The sequence below is a fragment of the Mobula birostris genome, chromosome 14 (genome assembly GCF_030028105.1).
Source record: "Mobula birostris isolate sMobBir1 chromosome 14, sMobBir1.hap1, whole genome shotgun sequence".
Classification (NCBI taxonomy): domain Eukaryota; kingdom Metazoa; phylum Chordata; class Chondrichthyes; order Myliobatiformes; family Myliobatidae; genus Mobula; species Mobula birostris.
In genome coordinates, this window is record NC_092383.1 from 73,072,121 (window position 1) to 73,087,672 (window position 15,552).

Consider the following 15,552-nt stretch of genomic DNA (forward strand, 5'->3'; position numbering starts at 1 on the left):
AATGGTCCTCCACTGTTAAAAGAAGGAATGTACATTGCGGGCATTATTCCTGGGGCAATGGATGGCTCTAACATCTGATTATGTGTTTTTTCATTGTATTTTGAATATAGGAGCACCTGTGACAATTGTATAATAAAGACATCATAACTTCATGCTAGTTCATCATGACTGACATGCATAATGCTGTTTCTGTGATCATACTACCTAACTACTCAACACAGTTGTTTTCTTTTTATATAAAACTCTTGAGGTTTATACAAAAATCTCAGATAGCCATTTGAACACCATGTGTGATTATTCGCAGTAAAGAGGACTTCCCTGGTGACAGCTGAATCCCGTACAGTTGAAGACTGTTCAGCTGCATTTTGCTAGCACTTTTTTCAGATACGTTCTGGGTTAGCTTTGAAAGATGAAGTAGGCTGAAGGAACCATCAGGTAGAAGATGTGCCCAGATCATTGTGCAGTCAATGGCACACTCAAACTACGAATGGGAAAGCTCAGCTTTATGAGGCATGTCTCAAGATACCTGCATATCACTTGCGGAGCCCTGATAAATGTTACTAAATATTGGTGCTGCAAAATTATTATGGGAAATGAGGCATTCTGATACAATTGCCTCATTGATCTCTCTCATCAATTGTCTCATCAATTCACGTGCCAAAAGATTGAATGTATGTACTTCATATAAAGCCCCATGTGATTTCACTAAAGATTTATTCTTTGTTGTTTGTTCTGCCTAAACTCCTCATAATTGCAACACTAAATCTTAATTTTGATAGTAAATAAAATGTAGTAAAATTTCAGATTATGTGTGTGTGTATTTTAAAGGCAGAGTTTCAAGAAAAATGATTTTCTTCAAATTATTTAATTTTAGGTATTATATTATACTGATCACTCACTATTCCAACCCATTCAAGTCTTATTATAATTTTACATAGTGAATTTTCTATATATTTTGGTCTTCTGAGACTAAATACTGTCTACATTTTTACTATCATATGTAATTTTTCTAGTAAATTGTCAAGACTTCAGTAAGGTAGTGAATGAGTCATCTATTAGTTGTTCCCACTGATATGTGTTCACATAATTAGCAATTGGATATGGTGGTGACCTGTTGCTGTAAGTACTAAAAATATTGCTTTATGGGAACTTAAGTCTGGTATGACCATGCACTTACCAACCAATGGAGGAAATGTGAAAAATTATTCCAATAATTGGGCTCTACTTTTGCTTTGAGGAAGGGGTAGCGATAGGGGGCATGAAGGTGTAGCTACATCACTTGTCACTATAATAGCATTCAAAGCATTTGTGATCTTCAAATGCATATCTGAGCTTCTGAAGTTCAAATAATGTAATAAATTTTGAAGAAGGGGTTCGCATTAACCTCAACTACAGGCCAAAAATGTTCATGGTAGTTTTGTTATTACCAGTTCTATTGGAATATATATTTAATGGAAAAGTCATTAATAACATTGAGCAACTGGTGTTAAAATAATAACAGTAATAATTTGAAGGCTTCAAGCTGCCGGTCAATATCAAACCAGTAATGTAACATTAATTGTTGATCAACTAAAGTAGGAAAAACAGCTGTTATCCAGTGACTTTAAAACTGTAGGCAGATTTTGAAGATTTCCTTCACAAACATAAATGATGCATTTCTAAGAACTTCTTATTGCAAATCATCTTCTGCCATGGATCCATAACTCTACAACACAAAATAACTTTGAACACACATGCGATGGATATGCGGTGGTTCAGAAATCTATCATGCAATGATGCGATGAATGGGCAGGATGGTAAATAAAATCGCCAACTATACAGATCTCTGTTAACAACCAAGCAGAGGTGGCAAAAGTAAATGAAATTTCCGAAGCAAGATCGGATCTTCGAAACATTGGAAATAACTGGCTGGATTATAACAAGGCTTATTACGCGGGAGTGATAGTGGAAACACAGAACGACAATCCGCATGGCAAGAGATGGAAACGTACCTGAGGCAAGTTGCATCCATGCGCAGACTTTATAGACAGTGGCTGAGTTACAAAAGAAAAAGAGACTGAAGCAGACGAGGCAGCCGATAATCAGAAGCATGGAGATGCCAACGAAGAACATGGCAGTTTTGAAAGCTCCTGAAGGAATAGAGCTGAAATCTAGGGCGCTCCCTTTGCAGATTAGCTCCCTGGTCAGTCCGTTCCCGATGCAGTAATGAAATAGTCCGAAGTAGCCAGCTTGGGGAGTATTGATGCTGTCCCCAATCCAGTAGGGTTGGATAAAAATGACCACAGTTATAATGGCAAAACAAATGGTGAAAATCGCCCAAAGAACACCAATTGCTCTGGAATTTCTCACATAATTAGTGTGATAGATCTTAGCAGCCTCTTGGGCCGGAAGCATTTTGTCCCCCATTCTTCCGTGTTTTTTTTTCAGTTCGTGCTTTGCTCTCTTTTTGATGCGGGTGATATTCGTCACCTAAGATGCTTTCTCGGCTTTGTCTTGAGTCATGTTGCTAAGGAAACGGACTGCTGGCTCTGAACAATACTCAATTAATTATTGTCATCTCCCGCGTTTTCTGTCTCGGTTCCAGATCCCGTAGCCTTAGTCAAAAATTGTCTGACTGCGAAAGGTTTAAGCGAGCCGAGAGTTTCAGCACCGTGGACAGCTTCATCTGAAGAGTTTGAGAGTGACGCGAAATTGACGTCCACATGCGCCTCCCAGGGCAGAGTCAGGGAAGTCTGCCTTATTAAAAAGGCAACTATTCGATTTGAGAAAATCCTTAACGACCATGCTCTATTATTTGATACAGGTGAACAGACAGTTAAATGTAAATCAACAAATGGTCGATCAAAACTTTATTTAGGTTAGTGAAACGGTCATAATTAAATTTTGATTACCGGGTCCTTTAGGTACGAAAATATTGCAGTTTGATGTATAGTCATATGAAACAATCTGCCTGAAAACTCCAAAGAAAATAACGGTAGTTGATAATGCAGACAAATGCAAATTTCGTGGTAACCATTTGTGACATATAAATAATACACGAATATAGATTCCGATTGTCACTATGTTGGAAAATGATTTTTAGTCTCATATATTTTAATTAGGATTGAAGGATATTGTAAATATTGTAGAGATGTAAATAGGGGTATAACAATTTTACTTTTCAATCACAAATGCCCAGTGTTGCAATGTTGATATGAAATCAGGTATAAAGACTGAATCCTAAAAACTAAACTAATTCTATTTGTGATTCTCCATCTTCTCCCTCAACTCCATTTGAGGAGCAAGTCTTGATATGATTGCATATTAGAAAGTACTGTGTCAATTTAAAACAACTTGCCACTGAGTAATATGTGGTTTTATTGTGCTTGTTATAAATACCACTAACTCTTTGCAAATGTTTAGCCAAACTGTTGCAGTATAATTACAATACTGTCATCTAACCTTGTGAAATATTGCCCATTTCATTCTCCTCTCAACCATTAGCAAAGAGATGGGAACTGCTTTCAATGGTGTCATCATGTGGCGCTTATTTTTTCATATCCAGTTTGTTTTTTTTATCAGGACACTTCACTCAAAATCTCACCCCTTAGTGTTCAGGCCAAAGACCTGAATTCTAGAGGTGAAGTAAGAGTGACTGCCTATGATATTAAGGATGTATTTGAACAAATGTGGAATCAAACAGCTCTGGAAAAACCTAAGTCAATGGACACCAAATGGGCATTATAGCAATGGTTGGAGACAAACCTACAACAAGGAATATGGTTCTGATTGTTAGAAATTAATCACCCCAGCCCCAGCAAATAGCTAAAGTTCTAGATAGAGTGGACAGAGCAAGGTTGTTTCCTCTCGTGAGGGAACCTAGAACCAGAGGGCACAGCCTCTGAATAGAAGGACATCCTTTTAGAACAGAGATGAGGAAGAATTTCTTTAGCCAGAGAGTGGTGTATCTGTGGAATTCATTGCCACAGATGGCTGGGGATGTCATATCAATGAGTATATCGAAAGCACAATTTGAGAAGTTTTTGGTTAGTAAGTGCATCAAAGATTATAAGAAGAAGGTAGGAGAATGGGGTTGAGAGGGATAATATGTTACAATCATGAGAAAATCTTTTTTTCTTTGCATCTTTTTTTAATAGTCCTCAATGGGGGGGTCTCGGCCTGAGACATTGACTGTTCACACTTTTCCGTTGGTGCTGCCTGGTCTGCTGAGATCCTCCAACCTCTTGTGTGTGTTCCTTGGGATAATATGTTAGTCATGATGAAATGGTGAAGCAGACTCAATAGGCTAAATGGCCCAATTCTGCTCCATGCCTTATGGTCTTATAGAGTTCCTCAGGACAGTGTTCCTGGCCCAACTATCTTCAGCTTCTTCATAAATATCCTTCCTTTGATCATTAAGCATGCAGCGAATGTGTTTCCTGATGACTGCCAGATGTATGGTTTCATTTACAATATATAAAATACTGCAGCTCATGCCAGCAATCATCCAGACCAAGACAACTATCCCTGCATACACTGATAAGTGGCAGGTAATATATTCGTCACCAGAGGAAAAAAAAGCAGTTGCTCAGCAAGAGGGAATCCAAACACCTTCCCTTGAAATTCAGTGGTATTACCATTGGCAACTCCATCATCATCATTATCCTGGGGATCAGCATTGACCAAATACTCATTTGGGCTGGCTATGTTAGTACAGTAGCAATGTGATCAGGTCAGTGGCTGGTGATCCCACCACCTAACACTCAAACCTTTTGTATCATGAGTGGTTAGATAGGTGTTCTCCCTGAAACAGAGATTGTGATGTGTCATTGGGGATGTTCTGTCACTACGGATGTTGTGCTTCTTCAAGAAAGATCTGAGCATATCCTTAAATCTTTCCCTCTGACAGTTTAGTCGTCTCTTCCCATGACAGCTTAGATTAGTGTCCATTTCAATTGTCTGATGTTGGGCAAGTGATTGATGTGCTCTGCCAAATGTTGCTGATGGAGTGTCACTTGGACCTCAGTATTGAGGATGTAGGCCCAGGAAGATACACTGAACACGTGAAGTTTGGCCTTTGAGTGTGCACAGGTGTACCAGTAATGGGATACTGCAACTTGGTGACTGATGTTGGTTTGCTTATCCTTGCAGCAAATTTTAAAGATTTTGCAGCAACAGCATTGTTGGTAATTTTCCAGTGCCTTGAGATGCCACCTATGGATATTGGGGAACAGTGTGGTGAAGCAGGGTAGGTTGGCAGAGGGCTTGGCCTTCTGCATGTTGAGTGTAAGCTCATGCTTTATAAAAATTATGATGGCTTGGTGGTTGTCCATCATGTCTGATAATGGCAGGACACGTGCAGGAAAGTTTTTAAAGCAGAAAGGCAGTTGCACTGGGGCAGGTCCACTCTCTTGACCTCAGAAGTCTGGGTCCAGTGGTATGAACAAGCATCATACTGGGGCATGAGGCCACCAGCTATCCTCACCTGGTTTAGCACACCTGTCAAAGTGGTGTACTGAGGTGTGGCCGCTGTGACATGCAAACAGCTACTTGGAGCCACAGGTGGGAGCTGAGTATCCGGTGGGGATTGAAGATGAGTGAGCTGCCCCAGAGTGGATAAGACAAGCCCCTTCACAGGGGTGCAACACCTCCCTGGACACCCCAAACACCCCAGTGATGGCTTGGAGATCATCTAAAAACTGCATTTTGACTTCTGACATTTGGGTAACCTTGCTTCTGGAGTGTAGTTGCCATAGGTTGACTAATATTGCTTCAATGCCGAAGATTAATTCTACACCATTTGCACGTTTTTTGGATGTGAGAAGCAAAAGATTTGGAAAAAAAAAAGAGTTTGTACGATGTTCCGGTCTTGTTTGATACTGGTCTTCACTGCAAAAGGTTCTGTTATACACGTATCGGTTATTCTCATGATATACATGTTATCACAGAGCTCATGAGGCAGTTCCACAGTGCTTCCCAAATGATGGAAAGAAAGGATTTGTTGACGTTGATAAGGTCAAGTATAGTTGCTTGTACTGAATTCTATTTTTCCCTGGAGTTCTCATATGGTGGAAACCACATGCACTCTATCTCTGAACGGATTGAGTCCTTACTCAGTGAACAGATCTTCAGCCATTTGAGAAGGGTCCTTGCAACACCAGAAAGACCTCTATATGGTTACTAGTAAGGACTAGTCTAATTTCTTGAATATAGTCGCAATAAATGTATTTCTGTCTCCTGGAATCTTTTCTTCCTAGATGTAGGCAATGAAGATGTTGACTTGTGACTGAAGTTTTTCATTAATACATTTTGGAAATTTAGCAGAAGTACCTTTTAAGACCTTATTATTTTTCATTTGAGATGTAGACTTGTTGAAATCAAGTCAGGGAGGGGAAGAATCTGTCCCTAAAATTTTGAATGTGCATCTTCAGGCTCCTGTACATAGTAGTAATGAGAAGAGGGCATGATCTAGGTAATGTGGGTCCTTAAGATGGATGCCAACTTCTTGAAGCAATGTCGAGTGCCATGGTGGAGGTGGCTAAATCTACAACCCTCTGCAGCATTTGCTGATCATTTGCATTGAGACCTCCACACCAGGAGGTGATGAAACCAGTCAGAATGCTCATCATGATATATCTATAGAAATTTGCTAAAGCTTTTGGTGACATTCCAAACCTCAGACTCTGAAGGAAACCAAGGCTTGGCTCTGCAGTATATATGCCCAACACACATTCACACATATGTGGGGTCAGGAAAAGGAGCCCTTAACTACCTTCCCTCTCCTTGTTTTCAGTCCCTTTCTTGCCCATACACTCTTTGTCCCATCTTCCTGAGGTAATATGCCAGATTCCATTCCCAGTCCTCAGCCCTTCCCGTAACTCTAAACGCCCACCCACAATTTTGTGCATACAATTCTTGAAAGGTAATTTTGTGAGCTTCATTAGGTTTACCTTTGCTGCTCACTACCCACAGCCAAGTAGTCTGCTCATATCATGAAAGATTAAGTATGCTTGTTGTAGAGTGCTGAGAAATTCCAACTACAATGGAAATGCACATCAATGTCCTTCAGGAAGAGAGTCCAGGAGATAAAAGATACTTGAAGAAGGATATATAAGTTAAATGGAATCAAAAGAAAAAATTCACTAGAGACCAAGTTCATACTATGTATAACAGGAGAACGTTGTGGAATGCCAATCATCTCAGCCCCAGGATATGTCTCAAGGATTTTTTTTAGAGCAACGTATTAAGATATACATCTTGAACTCTCATAATGTCCCTAGTAATAACCTTCCTTTCCATCACAATCATGGAGTTCCTTACCAAAAGATATTGTTGGTGTACCTTTACTGAAAGGTCTGTAATAGCTCAAAGAGATCCTTTGCAATTTCCTCTCAAGGGCAAGAGAATGCCAATGTATTGTAAATTAATAAAAAAAGATTCTTCATTATAAGGAAGATATGCAGAGTGAATTGTTGGCACTGATAAAGATGCAGAGTAGAATGGCTATTCATTTGAATGTATGAGCCATTATTCCTTAATCAGTATCAGGAATCCAGGTAATATGAACATTTGTGACCGTTAAGATGGGGATAAACAGATGGTGGGCTTGGGGTAATATGTTGCTAGAATGGTACAAGTATTTTGTTAAATTAATAGTAGCTTGTTCATACATTATAAATAACATACCATCAGGAGTAAATACCGCAATGGAGGATAGGTTCCCTTTTGATCTTTTTTGCCATTTTCCCTGCTTTGGCTTTCCTCTGACTTCTCATAAACAGATACACAGACCTTGTAATGAAAACTCGTAAGTATCTTTTTTATTGAATGCCATCACAGATAATCAGCTTAAGCTATGCACAAAGCCAGGTTTTTTTTTCAGAACCATACTGTTAAGGTGATATTTTTATCAGTTCTCTACAGTGGCTACTATATCAATGTTAGAACATTTTCAGTCTGATCAGTATCACCAAATTACATGTTTTCAAAGTCCCACAGAGGCGAATTCTAATAATTTGTTCTACATTTCTTAGTTTTGCCATTATTTACTTCAGGTATTGATAGTTTGTGTTGAATGCCCATCCTGGTAGAAACAGAAAATGATATTTGAATGGCCCATTGTAATTTTGATGTTTATCTTTCTCATCTTTTTATGCCTTTGTAGATTCAAAGTAAAGTCCAGGATTTTCTTCAGTCTATTCATACTGCCCACAGTTCCAACCTAGTTGCTGACTTTATTTTTATCATACAAAGCATTTGAGAGATTAGTTAAAGAAATGCTCAAAAGTACACATGTAAATAAAAGAACTATGATTTAAGAGGATTTAATGGATTTTTAAAATTGTGTTCTTTATACATATTGTGTTTTGTTTATGTTGCATCAGACCCGGAGTAACAATCATTTCATTCTTCTTTACACTTGTGTACTGAAGAATGGCAATAAACAATCTTGAACCAGAAACTGAAATTCAAAATATGTGGCTCATTTACAATTTACAATTTGCACCGGCAAATGATAGCTCACTCCTAAACAATCTCCTTAAGAGTGATAGAAATTATATTTTTAGTTAGTTGTCTTGCATAAGTTCTTCCTAAAGGTATCCCATTTGATTTATTGAGTGGAAAATTGCTATTGGTGGCCTAACAGATGCAGTAGATTCAAAGATCTTTTTTTGATTGGACGCTTTGAAACTGCAAAAATGCATGAGAGACTTATCCAGAGTAGCTTATAATGACTTTGTCCCATGTTAGGGTATTATTGAATTAATTTATGATGGGATATACTGCAGACAGGGTAGACAGAAGGAAATGTTCCCCTCTGTAAGAGGTAGTTAAAATCAAAGGATGTAGGAGGAGATTCAGAGGCAACATGAGGGGGACTTTCTTCATCCAGAGAAGTATATACCTGGAATACACTGCTTGAAAGTACATTTGAAGCTGAGTCACTGACAGCATTTTAGAAGAGTCTAGAAGATGAACATTTGAATCACAGGCTTCGAGGGCTAGGCACTGAGTGTTACACGATGGGAGTAAATACGTAAGGGTACCCATTGGTTGGAATGGAATCTATGCTGTAGGATTCTATGACCATCAAGCACTCATTTACACTGATACAACATCAGCCCATTTTATTCCCATAACTCCTGAGATTTTACAACTTTCGTACACTAGTGCAATTCACAGAGACCGACTATCGTTAGGATGTGGCAGGAAAGCAGGGGTGGAAACCTGTGCACTTGCTTCATAGTTGATGTGGATGAGCCTGTTTCCCTGCTGTAACTCTGTGGCCCTGATATGGATTGAATTAGAAAACAGTCCTTCAAGCCTTTTCACTTGAAATTATGTAGAATGTGCAAACTGCTCTCAGACAACACTAGAAGTCAGGACTGACCCTGGGTCACAGGAGCAGCCAAATTGAGCCACTATGCCACCCTAGGGTTGCTTGAAAAATGCACAGCTTCCTGTAATCAGGCAAGTCAGCAGTGTAAATGCCATTCTTCATGAGCTTATTGTGTAATTATAGGCAGGAGGAGAAGATAGCAGCGCGCCGCGCGTGCACAGCTCTCCGGTGAAAAATGATGTCGTATCTGTTAAATAGGGGCCGTGGACAATTCTGATTTGATGGAGAATGGACGTGAAAGCACAGAGGAACATCTGGAGAAATTTCTGAAACGCTCGTCCGCTGCTGTCGTTACTGTGTGGTCGGGAATCTTTCGGAGGGTAGGCCTCAAAATCCCCGGCCTTGCCTGCTTTTGGCAATTGAGAAGGAGATCGAATCATTCGGCAGAGATGCCGCTCGGTACTCGGTGTTCGGAGAGCTGATCGGAGCTCGAAGTTTTCGGATGACTCAGAGTCGGATTGTGGTTGGCATGGCAGGGAGAGTTTTTCTTCCTTCTGTCCGTCTGCGTGAGATGTGGGACTTTTGAGAAACTTTGAACTTTACTGTGCTCACGGACTTCTTCATCAAGATATAGTATTGTTACACTGTTTGTAACTATATGTATAATTATGTGGTTTTGTCAGTTTTTTCAGTCTTGGTTTGTCCTGTGTTTTGTGATATCACACCGAAGGAAATAATGTATCATTTCTTAATGCATGCATTACTAAATGACAATAAAAGGGGACTACGTGTCTTCATAATCTAATTAATTTTGGTAACCTGCCTTTAAATCTAAAGTAATGTCATTCTTTCCTTCCCTGCCTCCTGCACTGGGCAGGTTGGGAGTTGCAGACAGAATCAAGAATTTCTACTAGAATCCATTCAACCAGTAAGCTCAACAAAATAAATAATAGCAGGTCATATGTTGTTTTAAAATCTTTTGCTTAAGATAAATCATAGATGTCATAGATTATAACAACCTTAATGTAGATTTGGAGAACGTTAAAATAGAATACAAAATGCAGAGTAAGTCAGAATTAATATTGCAGAGTACAAGTATAAAATCTGAAAATGCTGGAAAAAAATAGGTGAGGCAAATTCTGTGGAATGAGGAATAGTCAATGTTTTGAGTTTGTGACCCTTTTTCAGCATAGATGCTGCCTGACCTAATGAGTGTTTTCAGGAAAATTCCTAGTATTTTTCACAAAACACATTTTGTGTGTTAATGTTCGATTTCCACTAGCTACACCTTCTTGGTTTTATGGGAAAAAAATGAATGTGGCATTCAAAAGTACATACCTGTCACTTTTTTTGCAAGTCTTACGATAACAGAATTTCTGACTAATGTACAATTGAAAACCTAAAGTAAAAAGAGGCATTATAGGAAGAGAAACAGAAAGATTCAATTCATAGTAATTTGTCCTCCAGTAGCAAACTTCCCTGGACAAAATGTACCATTGGTTAACTTAAAGTCTGGTTTATCCACCTGCTTCTCCCCTGATAGTTAGCTAAAACTATGATAATATTTTGAGTTTGCAAAGGTAACAGACAGAACACATCAGTATGTATGTGCAGTATATCCTCTATATCGTTAGGTTGCTGTATGCATCAGAATTTGTAAATAAACCACAAATTAACAGTTCTATGATAGCTTATCTATATCCTCTCCCTCAAATATTTTCCCAATATCATTGATGATGAGCTCACAAATCTATAGTTACAGATCTATAGGTCACAGGTCTATAGTCTTGTCTATACTGCTCTGCTTTTTTCTGCCCTCCTAGTACATCACTTGCTAGCAATCATCATCCCAGCAAGTGTTTAAAAATCTCTCCCTTGCTTTCTGCAGCACCCTGGGATAAATCCCATTTGGTCCTAAGAATTTCATGCTGTATACTGCATACATTCCCTGATATTAAACAAAACCATATAATAAATAATAATGTAAAAGGAAGCACCCACAAATGTTGGAGGAACTCAGCAGGCCAGACGGCATCTATTGTGCAGTGTACTAGTCCAACACAAACAAGAGAAAATCTGCAGATGCTGGAAACACAAGCAACATACACAAAATGCTGGAGGAACTCATCAGGCCAGGACAGCATCTATGGAAATGTGTATTGGATAACGTAACAGGATGCAGCTTCCAGGACTGTAATGAATATTCAATTTCTGTTTTCCATTTTGGCTAAGGCAATGGCCCCCATTTGAACTTCTAGGCATGTCTCTTACATTTACAAACTCCCTTATAATCTTTCCTTATTATTTTATATTATCCACATTGAATAATAAACTTCCAAAACACAGTTGCTTTTTTATTTATCACCACCATTTTCAAGTATCTTTCAAGCTGCAATATTTGGACATGAGGATAAATAAAATTCTAGAAACTATGTTATTTCCATTTGAGTACTAGAATAGAAGCCATTTTGTTTTGTTTAGAGGGACTGCAATAGATCCAGGGTTAGTGCATTTGATCAGTATTTAACTATTAATTCAGCAGCCCCTTAAGTAATACATAATTTAAAAATCTGCAGTGTTAATTGGCTCCAATGCTTTTGATTGCTTAACAGAGCTGGCTTATTAACTAGCACATGATGTAATGATTTATTAAGAAGAACTTTGTCTTTTTTTTCTTTAAGCAAGTAAGAATCATCTTATTAAAAAGTTTCCTAAGTTTGTCGTAGCCAGAAGTGGTAATGAGGATAAGCTCCCACTACCTATTAAATGCTCCCAATAGTGTGCGTCTTAAATAGCCTCCTGGCAATTAAGTCCAGCTCCTGGCCTTCACATGTGACTTAGCTATTAAGCCCAAGGGAACAATTTCTACAGACAGGAGAAGGGGCAATGGTGGGTTACTGGTGCCTTAAAACCAGTCGCTTCAGGCAGATGGGGCTCTTCATCTGTGGTTGACAGCTCATCCAGGAGAAGGAAAACTCTGATCTCAAACCTCCACTGCCTTGCGGCTATACCCACTCATGGGGAAGGCTTTGGGAGTAAACCCCGTGAAAAATCTGGAGTTTGAGTCACCAAACACTAAGCAGTCCAACACTGGGTTCAATGCTGACTGGCAACTCCTGTGACACACTGGTGCCAAACTGTATTGGTCTCTGTCACTCCCTTGGAGTGGAGTGGGGGAGCTTGTTCTCCATATCGTACTGCCCTGGCTTGAGTCTCAAGCAGAGGGCTCAGATGCAATATCAATGGTCAACCCTGATCAACAAAGGGCCTCATTTTAGAAACCAAGGGCTTTCAAATTTAGCTCCAGAGATCACTGGTATCACTTCAGAATACATTACTGGTGGAACAGGGAATGACATTTGAAGTTAAATATTCATTTTAATCATAATGTAACACTGCATATATTTAAAAATAATTGTGGAAGTGGAACAGTAATATTTCACTGCAATGTTTTGGTTTATCTTCTGTGTGAGTTTAGATCTTGAATGACCAATGTTCTAGACATGTCTGGGCCCATTTTTTTTAACCTAAAGTTTATACCGCTCTTAATTCTATGCTCAGACCTATTGCACAGGCTAAAGACATTGCAGAATCTATTGCTTCTCCAAAACATAGAGAAGAAACTAATTACCTAGGGTGTTTTTGGTTGTGTTTAGATAATGCTCACTCTGTCGTGTGACCTTCAGAGCGAAAATGAACAAAGAAGAAGAGCTGAAACATGAACACATCAGTTTCAGCTACTAACACCTCAAACGTGCTGAGCTTATTGCTGGAATCTACCATTTACAGGATGCTAGAATAACAATACTTGGAGAGAAATGTAAATTATTGAAATTACTACTGGTGGCACAGTGGTATAGCGGTTAGTGCAATCACATCACAGCATCAGAGATCACTGACCAGGGTTCATTTCTCACCACTGGTTGTAAGGAGTCTCCAAGCGGATTTCCTCCACATGTTCCAGTTTTCCTCCCACATTCAAAAAATGTACGGTTAGGTTTAGTGAGTTGTAGGTTCGAGCTCATAGGACTAAATGTTTCAATCCCTTTGATAAGCAGATCCTAACTCGGGTCATAGCATAGAGATCTCGAGGTGGGGCTTGGTGGGTGGCAGATTTTTCCCGGGGTCATCAGGTGGGCACCCCCTTTTCTTAGATGTTTTGTCATTTTAAGCCCACCACATCTCCAGAGGGCTCAACAGTGCGACCCAGCATCCCAGGTGCACCCCACTCCACACCTGTCCACCCATGGGTCATTTTATGGCCCAGCTGCTGTCACTCCTCTTCACCCATGACAAGTGGCTGGTTTGCTCGTCTGCCTCCGAGAGTTCTTTAATTGCTTGCTGCTGGCCCTGGCCTCGGACTTCCAATCCCTTCAGCAATCTGACCATGCAAGTAGCCACAAACCCTCCGCAGCCAGCCTCTACTGGGAAAATCTGCACCTTCCATCCACGTTGCTTAGCCTCTGTGGACAGCTCAGTGTACCTTACGAGTTTCCGCTCATACCCCTCGCAGGCTGCATCTTCCCAGGGCACTGCTGGACACGACTTTCTCCCTGCTAAGGTCCTGGATGCAGTACTCTCGGTATGTTATGTTGGCACTGGAAATGGAGCAACACTTGCAGGCTGCCCCCAGCACAATCCACAGTCTGTAAAACGACACATTTCACTGTACCTTTCAATGTACACATGACTGATAAAGCTAATATTTCAAATGCTGTTAGGCAGAGTTTCTAAAAATCTACAACTGTAGCACATGATCATGTAGCATATTCAAATAGTTTAAAGAAACACATTATAATTAGACTGTTAAATAATGTCAGTGACTCAGAATGGCTTGTAGCCAGTTAAGAATTTTGGATGTAAATTCACTATTGCAATACGGTAATTTATATACAGCAACTTCTCACATCATCCAGTAGGATTTATGATGGCCACTACACTGTCAGAAATCCCCTACTTTTCACTAAAATAATGCCATGAGACACTTACTTGAGAGAATACTGGGACCAAACACTATTTCTTCCCTTCTTGAGGCCACACCTAGCTTCTTCTGCAACATACTCATTATACCATGGACATTATGTCCAGTGGACAACATGCAAAGCCAGCATTTTGTCCAGCTCCAATGGATTGTAATACTTTTCATCCATGGTGTTGTTTTTCACTACTTCACAGAAGAAAGTGATAAACAATTGAGAATATTTTAAAACTGAGTAAAAACATACAAAGATCACCCATGTGTTTTATTATTCAAAATGTTTAAACGAAAGGAAGGAATGTTTCTTTTGTGATCCTGAAACTGTGCTGTGTCTAAAGTGATATAAAACATATCTTCCAGTCTAAATTGATTTTATTTTAAATGAAGGTACCATGGGTAAACTCATATCAATCATGTTTCCAGTTTTATCCTCTGCCTGGGATATGTTTAAAGATTAATCTATGTACCCACACTGGGATGTCCTGATGTGTAGCTGACATTCAAATATGAAATCATTCAAATTTTTTTTGACAAGACGCAGATGTGAGACTGTGAGCATTACAATGTTTTTAATGCAAACATCATGAGAATTGTTTCCATCTGTGACTTTGAAAGTAAAGCTTATTCTTGCATTCAAATTGAAAGATAGGGGTCAATGGTGGGTGATAGGCTTGACAACACTTTCATTGAATTTCATTTGTTTTCCATCAAATTTGGAAAACTGAGGTGCTTAAGTTTAAACAAGTCTAGGAAAGGACATAATTAAATTCAGTCCAGAATAATCTTGCCTGCATGAATGATAGACTCTGCGTGGTAGAAGGTTGTACAAAATATTTTTTTCCAGAACTTAAACCTGAATGAGGGTGTGTCACCAAGTAAATAGTTCTTGGCATTTATTAATACACTGAAGAGGCAGAAGATTATCAACTTGAACTGATTCTGTTACCACCACATCTGATATTACAATAATTATTATCTATAGTTGAATAAAAATAAAAAATAAAAATTACATTAAAATAATATGAATTCCAGCAAATGGTATTACTTTTCCAGTGAACTCCATGATATCAATAGTTTCCAAGTATGATTTGGGCTTTACAGGACTTTAACCTGCCTGAAAACTCACTGAACTTGTTTATAATGCTTTATCAAAAAGCTGTGGATCACTAAATTTTGGGGCAATAAAAATTAAAAATGCTTTTTCTCCCAGTAGAACGCACATTATTTATAGATGGTGCAAACTATTCATGTAATT

At 39.0% G+C, this 15,552-nt stretch overlaps 1 protein-coding gene across 1 annotated transcript in view; it reads right to left on the reverse strand.

The window, feature by feature from the left end:
* Positions 1-2,394, reverse strand: part of LOC140209397 (LHFPL tetraspan subfamily member 5 protein-like) — a 123,195-nt gene extending 120,801 nt beyond the window's left edge. Inside the window, exon 1 of the mRNA XM_072277648.1 lies at positions 1,992-2,394. Within this exon, the coding sequence (XP_072133749.1) occupies positions 1,992-2,394 (403 nt within the window). The remainder of the gene's footprint in view (positions 1-1,991) is intronic.
* Between the last annotated feature and the right edge of the window lie 13,158 nt (positions 2,395-15,552).